Genomic DNA, 13,542 nt, shown 5'->3' with positions numbered 1-13,542 from the left:
TAACAGAATATACACAGCACAGTGATCACAGCAGACAGTTGTATATGTTTTAAACAAGTTGTGCGCTTCACTCATAAAGAATAGTGTTCCATAGAGTAACAAAATAATCTGAGAAAAGGTGGAAAATCTGTGAACCACTATAAATGCAATCTAGTTAAGAGCACACAACTAGAAATAAAGCTACTGGCAGAAACAGGAATCTCCAGTATTAGTTATTTTAACTGGCTGGCACTCCACATTGGATACAGTTCAAAGTCTAGTAAAAATTAAATTGTGAAGAAGGTACTAGCACGAGCTTTAGAAAGATAGTTACATCACTCAAAGCGAAGTTTAAGAGTCTGCAGTGCACGGAATTGTGTACAGAACAGAAACAGGCCATTCAGTACAACACGTTCATGCTGAAGTTGCAGCTGGACCTCTACTCTTCTTTCCTCATCTGACATAACCGTAGAGCTTTCTACTGGAGATACAAGATGCCAGGATCTAGAGTTTAAAAGAAGCTGCTGGAAGAACTCAGTCTCCCAGGTGGGAACGGTGGAGGCAAAGGGATAGTCGATACTTTGGATTGACACGCTACTTGCTGAGAGGGTTATCGGTGAGGGCTTAGTGATAAGTGAATCTGGGTTGATGGTGGTGGAGACAGAGGCTGGGAGGTGATTAGTGAAGACTGCAGATGAGGGAATCTGATAAGAAGAGCCAGATAAAGGAGGGTTGCCGGTTAGATGGCAAAAAAGGAGACAAGGCATAGGCTACTGAATGGGTTGGGTATGCGGGTAATAGGCAAATGGGACCATATGGGGAGGGGAAGGGAACTGGATAACAGGGAGCTGAGGGGCAAGTGTGTTGGAAGGAAGGTGTGTGAGAGGGCCTGGTGGATCAGAAGGAGAGAGAAAGGAACGGGGTTGGTGGGGTGGTTACAGGTTGTGCCGTTAGATTGTGGACTACCCACTCAGAGTATGAGCGGCTGTTCCTCTAGTTTCTGTTTTGTCTCACCGTGGCAGTGGAGGAGACTGAGGACAGATAGGTCATTGCAAATGGCTTGCAACCGGGAGCTCAGGATTTACCGTTATGGGTATTCGGTTTTTGAACTGATCATCAAAACCCTGATCACAACAGTTTAGTAACAATATGATCATCCTGCACTTAAACTCCAGACTTTTTCTGTGTTCTAATTTTCCAAGTCTTGACGAAGGGTCTTGGCCCGAAATGTTGGCTGTTTATTCTCCTCCATGAACGCTGCCTGACCTGCTGAGCTCCTCCAGCATTTGTGTGTAATACTCTGGATTTACAGCATTTGCAGAATCTGTTGTGTTTGTTTTTTCTTCTAAACATTGTGTACAATTTATGTTTCTTTTTCTATGAATACTGCTTATACGATCTTACATGTCTGTAATTCTGCTGCAAGTAAGATTTCCATTGCACTTGGCCATATGACAATAAAATTGCTTTTCAAGAAGTAAATTACCTTCTCAACTTCTTGGTGACTATCTTGTATTGATGGCTTTTAGTTACGCTCCACCCCACAAATTGACACACTGTCAATTCCTGTATCCTAAAAAATTCCATTACAAAGATTTCTATTGGGTTTCCTCGCTTGATTTGCACAAATTAAAATCCCGCCAGTCTGTTCCTGGACTGTGTACCATTAGATTTCTGGCATAACCTCTATAGATCTTTCCTAAGCCCTCTGCTTCTCCGTGATTTTTATAATGCGCATACCATAACTGTTTTCAGTACAAGTGTGGACTAATCAATGTCTAAATGGATTCATCTTAACCTCCCCATTTTCCTATTGCTACACAAATAAACCCTAGTGCTAAGTTTGATTTTTTAAAGATGATTTTGTTAACCTGAGGCTTGGCTGGTATGAGTCCCTTAGGCAATTCCTATACTCACACATTCCAAGAACTTCCATGGTCAGAGAGAGACACAGTGTTGACTCAGGATTATTGCAATGAGAACAGCGGAGAAGCTATAGAGCCTAAAACCTGGAAGGGGAAAATAGTGATCTTCTTGAGGCATTGTACTCATGTTATGAATATCAAGGTCTATTGATTTGGTTTACTTTAGCCTGTTACCAGGAGACATTAAGGTATTCAGGAGCATTGTACATCCAGCATTTAAATAACTTGTCTCCTATTACTGTAAACACTGTGCACTTGCAGACTCTAAAGTTTAGCATATACTAAATGTTACTTTCAAAAAAAATTATTATGAAAGAGAAACTTACAAATTAAGGAAATGCAATGCAGTGACGATTTATTGGTTGAATTCAAGAAAATTTCTTGAGGCAAATCAAAAAATGAGGTGACGAAGGTGACGATTGCAGTTTGTTGTTAAAAATGATTATAATGTAATATTTGAAAAAGTACAATAAAGCCTAGCAATTCTCTCCTTGTACAATGCAATGACAATTATACTTTGGTTGTGTCCAGTGTCATTATCAGAGATGTGTATTCAACTGTGACCAAAGATTTTGCTATATACCTCATCAATGTACCACATTTCAAACCCTGAGAGATTGTTCATAGCTGTACAGTGGTGGAATTTTTCCATAAATCCAATTGGTCTGATTGGCCCCTCAGGGTTCATGTAATTTAGTGCCAATTAGTATATTAACATTGGCATTTTTTGTAAATAGAAAACTCCAATGAACTAAATAAGAACAGTTAGAACTAATTTGAATCTTGACATTAACAACTGCCAAGAAAAGCAAAACTTTCAATATATACTGTAACTCTTGGATAATAATCAAACATTAAAACAACTATTTTTGTTCTATGGGTAAAATGATTTTCTGATCTTTTAAAAATCTTAGTAACGCACCAAGGTCAGTCCAATTCAAGTTTAAACTAATGAACAGAAAAAAAAAATCATAGCCTGTGTATGTCACAGATTTGTCTAGCTGTATACAGTAGAAACAAGTAGAAATGAGGTTTAAGAATTAGGAACTGATGGCCCGAAACGTCAACCTACCATAGATCCTGCTTGACCTACTTTTAGTTCTTTTAGTGTATGTTTCTAATTTACTTGTCCCTTCATTACTTTGCCATTCAATGCCATGTTTGATTTTTTTCCCTAGTCTCTACCTTCCCACAATTTCCCTAGTCTCTACCTTCCCATTCTGTTCCCTTGTCTCTACCTTCCCACTCTTTTCCCTAGTCTCTACCTTCCCACTCTTTTCCCTAGTCTCTACCTTTCCACAATTTCCCTAGTCTCTATCTTCCCATTCTGTTCCCTAGTCTCTACCTTCCCACTCTTTCCCTGGTCTCTACCTTCCCATTCTGTTCCCTAGTCTCTACCTTCCCACTCTTTCCCTTGTCTCTACCTTCCCACTCTGTTCCCTAGTCTCTACCTTCCCATTCTGTTCCCTTGTCTCTACCTTCCCACTCTGTTCCCTTGTCTCTACCTTCCCACAATTTCCCTAGTCTCTATCTTCCCATTCTGTTCCCTAGTCTCTACCTTCCCACTCTTTCCCTAGTCTCTACCTTCCCATTCTGTTCCCTAGTCTCTACCTTCCCACTCTGTTCCCTCGTCTCTACCTTCCCATTCTGTTCCCTTGTCTCTACCTTCCCATTCTGTTCCCTAGTCTCTACCTTCCCATTCTGTTCCCTTGTCTCTACCTTCCCACTCTTTTCCCTAGTCTCTACCTTTCCACAATTTCCCTAGTCTCTACCTTCCCACTCTGTTCCCTTGTCTCTACCTTCCCACTCTTTTCCCTAGTCTCTACCTTCCCACTCTGTTCCCTAGTCTCTACCTTCCCACTCTGTTCCCTTGTCTCTACCTTCCCACTCTTTTCCCTAGTCTCTACCTTCCCACTCTGTTCCCTAGTCTCTACCTTCCCACAATTTCCCTAGTCTCTATCTTCCCACTCTGTTCCCTAGTCTCTACCTTCCCACTCTGTTCCCTAGTCTCTACCTTCCCATTCTGTTCCCTTGTCTCTACCTTCCCACTTTGTTCCCTTGTCTCTACCTTCCCACTCTTTCCCTAGTCTCTACCTTCCCATTCTGTTCCCTTGTCTCTACCTTCCCACTCTGTTCCCTTGTCTCTACCTTCCCACAATTTCCCTAGTCTCTATCTTCCCATTCTGTTCCCTAGTCTCTACCTTCCCACTCTTTCCCTAGTCTCTACCTTCCCATTCTGTTCCCTAGTCTCTACCTTCCCACTCTGTTCCCTAGTCTCTACCTTCCCATTCTGTTCCCTTGTCTCTACCTTCCCATTCTGTTCCCTAGTCTCTACCTTCCCATTCTGTTCCCTTGTCTCTACCTTCCCATTCTGTTCCCTAGTCTCTACCTTCCCATTCTGTTCCCTTGTCTCTACCTTCCCACTCTTTTCCCTAGTCTCTACCTTTCCACAATTTCCCTAGTCTCTACCTTCCCACTCTGTTCCCTTGTCTCTACCTTCCCACTCTTTTCCCTAGTCTCTACCTTCCCACTCTGTTCCCTAGTCTCTACCTTCCCACTCTGTTCCCTTGTCTCTACCTTCCCACTCTTTTCCCTAGTCTCTACCTTCCCACTCTGTTCCCTAGTCTCTACCTTCCCACAATTTCCCTAGTCTCTATCTTCCCACTCTGTTCCCTAGTCTCTACCTTCCCACTCTGTTCCCGTCTCTACCTTCCCATTCTGTTCCCTTGTCTCTACCTTCCCACTTTGTTCCCTTGTCTCTACCTTCCCACTCTTTCCCTAGTCTCTATCTTCCCACTCTTTTCCCTAGTCTCTACCTTCCCATTCTGTTCCCTTGTCTCTACCTTCCCACTCTGTTCCCTAGTCTCTACCTTCCCACTCTGTTCCCTAGTCTCTACCTTCCCACAATTTCCCTAGTCTCTATCTTCCCACTCTGTTCCCTAGTCTCTACCTTCCCACTCTGTTCCCTAGTCTCTACCTTCCCATTCTGTTCCCTTGTCTCTACCTTCCCACTTTGTTCCCTTGTCTCTACCTTCCCACTCTTTCCCTAGTCTCTATCTTCCCACTCTTTTCCCTAGTCTCTACCTTCCCATTCTGTTCCCTTGTCTCTACCTTCCCACTCTGTTCCCTAGTCTCTACCTTCCCACAATTTCCCTAGTCTCTATCTTCCCACTCTGTTCCCTAGTCTCTACCTTCCCACAATTTCCCTAGTCTCTATCTTCCCATTCTTTTCCCTAGTCTCTACCTTCCCACTCTGTTCCCTAGTCTCTACCTTCCCACAATTTCCCTAGTCTCTATCTTCCCATTCTGTTCCCTAGTCTCTACCTTCCCACTCTTTTCCCTAGTCTCTATCTTCCCATGCATTTCCCCATGCATTTCCTCTAATACTGGAAATGGTCTTGAATATGCACTGCGACTGAGAATTGAATGAAGATATTGTTTCTCATTTCAACTGTATATTTGCAATCCTTCACTCTGTGATTGTGGCTTATTGGTCTAAGCTCTCCTCTCTGCATTTACTCTGTAAATGTTATACATTTCAATGAGACCATCTTTCATTCTTCTAAAGTCTAGGGATAGGACTCTAGTCTACACAATCTTCTCTTACCAAGCAATTTTAGTGTGATCTCAGTAAACCCAGTATCATTACAGCACAGCTAATTTTTTCATAATCAATTTCTTTAAAATGAAAGTAATAATCCAATTTGCTTTGTTAATTGCTAGGAGTATTTTTTTGTGATTCATGGCAGAGGATACATAAATCTTGCAAACTATAAAGATTTCCCAGTCCACTATTTTGAAACCATTCTACATTCCACATTTGCCACCAAGGCAATAATTTTCTCATTTCTTCACACTTTCTCCCACCTACATATTCTTGGTCTGTCGCTTAAAATAAGCAGCAAACTGGGATAAGTTCACTGAACACATTCAACTAATTTGCTGATATGGTTTCCAGAGGCTGGAGCAGAAACTCTGCTCCCAGTGGTCCCCTCATGAGCTCAGCTTGCCGGTGTAAATTCTTTGTTTTCTCTGTTTCTGCTTCCTTTCCAAAAGGTAATCCTCAACTCAAATTCAACGTGCCCTTATATCGAGGACACATCTTTTTCTCAGGGTTAAGATATCTAATACCAGAGGGCATGCACTTAAGGGGAGAGAGGGGAATTTCAAGGGAGATATGAAGGGCATTAGGGTTACACTGTGCCTAGAATGCGCTACCTGGGATGGTAGTAGAGGGAGACACATTGGAGGTTTTTAAAAGACATTGAGCTATGAACAAGAATTTGAAGAAAATGGAAGGCTATGGACATTGTGTAGGTAGAGGGGAATCATTTAGTTGGCCACTTAATTACTAATTTAATTGGTTCAGCACAACATTATAGGTCAAAGCTGTTCCTGTGCTGTGTTCTACATTCTATATTCTATCCAAATACACTATATGTAAACTTATCTCTTATAATTCAAAAATTCATTTTCAATGCCATCTTACATTATGCTTTATTAAATGTCTTTTCACCATACTCCCAATAATTCAGCATGTTCTTTGGCTACAGGTTGTGAGCCAACTTGTCCATTGTCCGATTCGAAGATCAACTCAAGAATAAACCTTATTTGTCACGTATATTTACTGTATATGTATTAGGAATTTGCTGTAGGGTCCTGGTCAAGGCATGGCATGCAATGAAAAACAACATTCAACAATTATAAAGGTTAAAGAATGACATTAAATAAAGTTAGAGGCTAAAGTACGGATATGGAATAAAATGTGCAGAAATACATAAATACTGGCATGTATTTATAATGTAAACAGTATAAAAAGTGGCAAAGTGTATACAGTACAGTGGGAGTAATAGATGGGGTGGGGGGAATTGGGGTAGCTGTCTATAATGGTTGAATGGGTAGAATAGAATGGTTCTTTCACTTTTGCTCCTTTCTTGAGTACTTTCTACATGCAGGAGCAAGAAACAATGTGCTGGAGGGAAGTGGACTGGCCCACTTCATGGACTGGAGCTTAATGATAAGTTGCTCAAGCTTGACAATGGTAGAGCAGCATTTCTTTGGGGGAAATTTGGAAAGCACAGGAAAGATATATCCCAAAGGTGAAGAAGTATTCGAAATGAAGGATGAAGCAACAGTTGCTGACAAGGGAAGTCATGACAGAGAGGGCATATAATATAGCAGAAATTAGTGGGAAGGTAGAAGATTGGGAAGCTTTCAAAAAGCAACAGAAGCCAAATTAAAAAATACATAAAACAAGAAAAGATGAAAGATGAAGGGAAGCTAGCCAATAATATAAAAGAGGATACAAAAAGTTTTTTTTAGATGTATGTAGAAACATAGAGACATAGAAAACCTACAGCACAATACAGGCCCTTTGGCCCACAATGTTGTGCCGAACACGTCCTTACTTTAAAAATTACCTAGGGTTACCCATAGCCCTCTATTTTACTAAGCTCCATGTATCTATCCAAGAGTCTCTTAAAAGACCTTGTTGTATCGTATCTGCCTCCACCACCATCACTGGCAGCCCATTCCATGCATGTACAGTATAAGGAGCAAACAAGAAGTGAGAGTGGATAATGGATCACTGGAAAATGATGCTGGAGAGGTAGTAATGGGGACAAACAAATGGCAGAAGAACTTCATATATAATATGGATCAGCTGGACTACACCCTAGGGTTCTAAAAGAAGCAGCTGAAGGGATTGTGGAGGCATTAGTCATAATATTTCCAGAATCACTAGATTATGTAGTTGTTCCTGAGGACTGGAAAATTGCAAATATCACTCCATTCTTTAAGAAGGGAGGAAGGCAGAAAAAAGGAAATTATAGACCACTTAGCCTGACCAGTGGTTGGAAAGATACTGGAGTCGATTACTAAGGATGTGGTTTCAGGGTACTTGGATGCACATGTCAATATAGACCAAAGACAGCATAGGAACATAGAAAACCTACAGCACAATACAGGCTCTTCAGCCCACAAGGTTGTGCTGAACATGTCCCTACCCTAGAAATTACTAGGCTTACCTATAGCCCTCTATTTTTCTAAGCTCCATGTACCTATCCAAAAGTCTCTTAAAAGACCCTATCGTATCCGCCTCCACCACCTTTGCCAGCAGCCCATTCCACGCACTCACCACTCTCTGAGTAAAAAAACTTCCCCCTGACATCTCCTCTGTACCTGCTTCCCAGCACCTTAAACCTGTGTCCTCTTGTGGCAACCATTTCAGCCCTGGGAAAAAACCTCTGACTAACCACACGATCGATGCCTTTCATCATCTTGTATACCTCTATCAGGTCACCTCTCATCCTCTGTTGCTCCAAGGAAAAAAGGCCGAGTTCACTCAACCTATCTTCATAATACATGCTCCCCAATCCAGGTAACATCCTTGTAAACATGAGGAAATCTGCAGATGCTGGAAATTCAAACAACAACACACACAAAATGCTGGTAGAACACAGCAGGCCAGGCAGCATTTTGTGTGTGTTGTTGTTTGAACATCCTTGTAAAGCTTCTCTGCACCCTTTCTATGGCTTCCACATCCTTCCTGTAGTGAGGCCACCAGAACTGAGCACAGTGCTCCAAGTGGGGTCTGATCAGGGTCCTATATAGCTGCAACATTACCTCTCAGCTCCTAAATTCAATTCCACAATTGATGAAGGCCATTACACCGTACAGCTTCTTAACCACAGAGTCAACCTGCACAGCTGCTTTGAGCATCCTATGGACTCGGACCTCAAGATCCCTCTGATCCTCCACACTGCCATTAATACTATATTCTGCCATCATATTTGACCTACCAAAATGAACCACCTCACACTTAGCTGGGTTGAACTCCATCTGCCACTTCTCAGCCCAGTTTTGCATCCTATCAATGTCCCACTGTAACCTCTGACAGCTCTCCACACTATCCACAACACCTCCAACCTTAGCATCATCAGCAAACTTACTAACCCATCCTTCCACTTTCTCATCCAGGTCATTTATAAAACTCACGAAGAGTAAGGGTCCCAGAACAGATCCCTCAGGCACTCCACTGGTGACTGACCTCCAGGCAGAATATGACCCATCTACAACCACTCTTTGCCGTTTGTGAGCAAGCCAGTTCTGGATCCACAAAGCAATGTCCCCTTGAATCCCATGCCTCTTTACTTTCTCAATAAGCCTTGCATGGGGTACCTTATCAAATGCCTTGCTGAAATCCATATACACTACATCTACTGCTCTTCCTTCCGGGGATGGGGACATCCTGTCTAGCAAATCTGTTGGAATCTTTTGACAGGATAGACAAAGGAGAGTCAGTGGATGTTGTTTATTTGGATTTTCAGAAGGCCTTTGACAAGGTGCTGCACAATAGGCTGCTTAACAAGATAAGAGCCCATGGTATTACAGGAAAGGTACTAACATGGATAGGAGTTTGGCTAACTGGCAGGAGGCAAAGAGTGGGTATAAAGGGAGCCTTTTCTGGATGGCTGCTGGTGACTAGTGGTGTGCCATGGGGTTCGTTGTTGGGGCCACTTCTTTTCACGTTATATGTTAATATAAGGAATTGATGGTGTTGTGGCCAAGCTTGCAGACGTTACAGAGATAGGAGCAGCAGGTGGTGCTGAGGAAGCAGGCTGTCAACAGAAAGACTTAGAGAGATCGGGAGAATAGGTAATGAAGTGGCAGGTGGAATGTAGTGTAGGGAAATGTATAGTCATGCACTTTGGCTGGAGGAATAAAGGCACAAAACATTTTCTAAATGAGGAGAAAGTTCAAAAATCTGAGCTGCAAAGGGATTTGTGCAGAGACCCTCATGCAGAATTCTCTAGAAGTTAATATGCAGGTTACGTCGGTGTTAAGGAAGACAGATGCAATGACAACATTCATTTCAAGAAGACTAGAATACAAAAGCCAGGATGTAATGTTGCGGCTTTATAAAGCATTGGTCAGTCCCCATTTGAGCATTATGAGCAGTTTTGGCCCCATATCTAAGAAAGGATGTACTGGCAATGGAGAGGGTCCAGAGGAGGTTCATGAGAAAGATTTCAAGGTGAAAAAGGTTTATGTATCGGGAGCATTTGATGGCTCTGGGCCTGTATTTATGAGAGTTTAGAAGTATGCAGGTAGATCTAATTGAAACCTATTGAAAGGCCTGGAAAGAGTGGATGTGGAGAGGATGTTTCCTATAGTGGTGGGGTTTGCATCATATAGAGACGTTGTTTCCATCATTAGGAGAGACTAGGAATACAAGGACACAGCCTTAATGAAGGGACTTCCCTTTAGGTCTGGGATGAGGAGGAATTTCTTAAACAGAAGCTGACCAAACTGTGGAATTTGTTGTTACGGAGGCCTCAGGACCCTAAGCAATTGTGTGTATTTAAGCAAAGATTCGCAGCTTCTTGCTTAGCAAGGAGGTTAGTGTTATGGGGAGAAGCTGAGAGGATGTGGTTGAAAAATGAAAATCAAACCCGACTCAATGGGCCGAATGGCTCAATTCAGCTCCTGTATCTCACGGTCGCACGCACATAACTCATCTGGTCCTGCATATTTATCGGCTTTTAGTCTTTTTTTTTCCAATATTTGCTATTTATTTCAAGTCAAATAGCTTAAAAGCTTAAAATAGCTTTGGACTACACCACCCTTACCTGAGATGGTCCCTGTGTTTGTTCCCACCTCTATCAATCCACCTGTCGAAATAATTTTCAAACATTGTAATTATACCAGCCTCCAGCAGCTCATTCCACATGCCCACATTTGCTGTGAAAATCTTGCCCTTTAGATGCCCTGCCAGGCTTTTCCCTCTCACCTGAAATCTATGCTGCTTGTTCAGGTCTCCGTTAACCTGGCAACAAGTCAGTGACCTTTTACCTTTATCTGTGTCCCTCAGGATAAGATTTCCCTTCAGCTTCCAAAGCTGGAGGGGGGAAAAAGAACAGTGTGGTTTTGTGGATATTTGAAATATGCACATTATCCACTTTGGAACAAAACTATGAATGAAAGTGAGAATAGTGGAGAATCAAAGAATGCTCAGTTCCTTAGCAGATTGTCATAGTTTTAGTTACTTCCCTCGGTAACACCGAGTGAATGAAATCAGAGTACACAATGGTCCTGCAAAAAAGCTCCTCGGGGAGATTGCAAGTTCAGCATCTGTAAAACAAAATGCATTGCACGCTTCTCTTTGCCCTGCTGCAAAATGAAACTTGCCGGTGCCGCATTTCCTAACCCCGCGCGGAGGGTACGATGTTAGGTGTACTAGGAAGCCAGCACTCCGAGACACTGCCGGTAACGGAACCGCTCCGAAGCTATCTTTCGGAGATCAGGCAGGCTCTTCAGTTTAGTGTGACAACTCGCCCTTCGGTTTTAACTGTATTGCCAGCGTGGAGGACTCAGGGCGGCTGTCCCGTCCTCCCGCCTTCTCTGTGCAGGAGAGGCATCTCAATGAGAACATTGAAAAACACAGACAAGGCACAGCTCCACTTCAAAGATTACGCACGGTTTGGTACAGAATAAGTCTACCGAAAAATTGACCCCGCCCCACCGCGTATTTGAAGAGAAACCGAAGGCGAGAGTAGCTCCCTCATTCTACAATCACACCAGGCAGTCCTGATCCCCACCCCCCCCCACCTCTGCGAACCAGCAGCGTTTCTTGTGTATCAATCAACCTTAAACACGGCCCCACATCTCAGAATTATTTTGAAGGATTTTTAATTAAAACATAAATTGGCGATGCCTATTAAGGGTGTAATATTATCTCCATAAAACGAGGGTCAAAGGATATTAAAAGTTTAATTAAGAGGGTAAATGATGGAATGGCGGAGCAGGTTCGATGGGCTGAATGGTCTAATTCTGCTTCTATGTCATGTCAAATGGGATGGGAGGGAGAACAACAAACAAGCAACTCAGCGGGTTTAAACTGATAATGGATCCCTTCATATTTGAGGCTACAGCCTTTCTTATTGCAGCAAAAGCTCCTGTTTGAACTCAGAGAGTCGCGCAGCGTCTGTAGAGCGGCTGAGGGCGGGCAAGGTTCTGGATCGAAACCCTGCTTCAGGGAGGGGAGAGCAGCGGGCAACAGGGGGACAGAAGGAAGAAAAGCCATTGCTGCGGATTTTGTTTCATTCTTTCAGAGTTGTGAATGGCAGCGCGCTATCAGATCTGTCCTTCAGATCAACCTCGCGTGAACAGACGCCGCTCGCTTTCCCCCCGGCTGCAATGCCCTTGAAGTAGCGGGCAAGGTACCTCTCAGAGTAATTACACAACTCCTTCACTCGCTCCCACTAACTTAATAAAGAACTAGCACAGGAAGCGGCACATTACCTGGTGGGCACCCTGACTCGAAGGTATCGATCAATGGCGATGGCCAGGAGCGCAAGGATGGAGCTCTGGGTCAGCACCAGGACGGTACAGGAGAAGAGGAGGCAGCTGTAGAAGTGGGTCTCCAGCCCGATGCTGATAGTGATGGCCAAGGGGATTACCAGCGTGCCCACGGCGATGTCGGCCAGGGCCAGCGACACCACGAAGCAGAAGGTGGTCTCTCGGAGCGCCCGGTTGATCCAGACCGCCCAGCACACCAACACGTTGCCCAGGACGGAGGCCATAGCGATCAGCACCTCCACGCCGATGTAGGTCGCCAGTAAGAGAAAGGTCCCGGCCTCACCTTCCTGTGCTGCCGTCATCCTTAAATTGGGTGAGAAAGCGCCGAGCTCTGAATTTTCTGTGGCCTGAGAGTGGCTGGAGGCGGTGGGTCCGCGCTGTCCTTTCCCCGTTCCGCTCGGCTGAATTTCGCTTTAAGGAAACCTGTTATGATCCAGTCCGATGTATGTGGTCACCGACGGAGGACTAATTGTCTGTACAAGTGCAGCTGCCATACGGAGCTGGGAAAGGGCATTTACACCTCGCACTGTACGCAAGTCTTGTCAACTGGCCAGGTCCCAGCTCCAACTAACCAGATCGAAGGGAGTCGCTCACCCATCTCTCACTGGCCCCTTTAAAGCCTGTCCGCAGAACCTTGCTGTTTTGGCTGACATGTTCTCACTTCCCACGTTCGGATTTGCTGTAGGGTCGAAGTACAGTTTGCGGCGACGCTATCTGCTGAGAACGAACGGCACCTAATCATCTCATCAGTGGCTCAGGTCTGTGTGCGCGCACGCGTGCATGAGTGTGTGTGTGTGTGTGAGAGAGAGAGAGAGAGAGAGAGAGAGAGAGAGAGAGAGAGAGTGTGTGTGTGTGTATGTGAGTGTGTGTGTGAGAGAGAGAGAGAGAGAGAGAGAGAGAGAGAGAGAGAGAGAGAGAGAGAGAGAGAGTGTGTGTGTGTGTATGTGAGTGTGTGTGTGAGAGAGAGAGAGAGAGAGAGAGAGTGTGTGTGTGTGTGTGTGAGAGAGAGCGTGTGTGTGTGTGTGAGTGTGTATGTGACAGAGAGAGAGAGAGTGTGTGTGTGTGTGAGTGTGTATGTGACAGAGAGAGAGAGAGTGTGTGTGTGTGTGTATGTGTATGTGACAGAGAGAGAGAGAGTGTGTGTGTGTGTGTATGTGTATGTGACAGAGAGAGAGAGTGTGTGTGTGTGTGTGTGAGTGTGTGTGTATGTGACAGAGAGAGTGTGTGTGTGTGTGTGTGTGTGTGTGTGAGAGAGAGAGAGAGAGAGAGAGAGAGAATC

At 44.0% G+C, this 13,542-nt stretch overlaps 1 protein-coding gene across 1 annotated transcript in view; it reads right to left on the bottom strand.

Annotated features, from left to right (window-relative positions):
- Window positions 1–13,076, bottom strand: part of LOC132381240 (adenosine receptor A1-like) — a 62,340-nt gene extending 49,264 nt beyond the window's left edge. Inside the window, exon 1 of the mRNA XM_059950619.1 lies at window positions 12,207–13,076. Within this exon, the coding sequence (XP_059806602.1) occupies window positions 12,207–12,565 (359 nt within the window). The 5' untranslated portion in view covers window positions 12,566–13,076. The remainder of the gene's footprint in view (window positions 1–12,206) is intronic.
- Window positions 13,077–13,542: the final 466 nt, after the last annotated feature.

The sequence above is a fragment of the Hypanus sabinus genome, chromosome 25 (assembly GCF_030144855.1).
Source record: "Hypanus sabinus isolate sHypSab1 chromosome 25, sHypSab1.hap1, whole genome shotgun sequence".
Taxonomy (NCBI): Eukaryota; Metazoa; Chordata; class Chondrichthyes; order Myliobatiformes; family Dasyatidae; genus Hypanus; species Hypanus sabinus.
The sequence above is the reverse complement of the archived record's forward strand: the minus strand, read 5'-3'. Positions and strand labels throughout refer to the sequence as shown.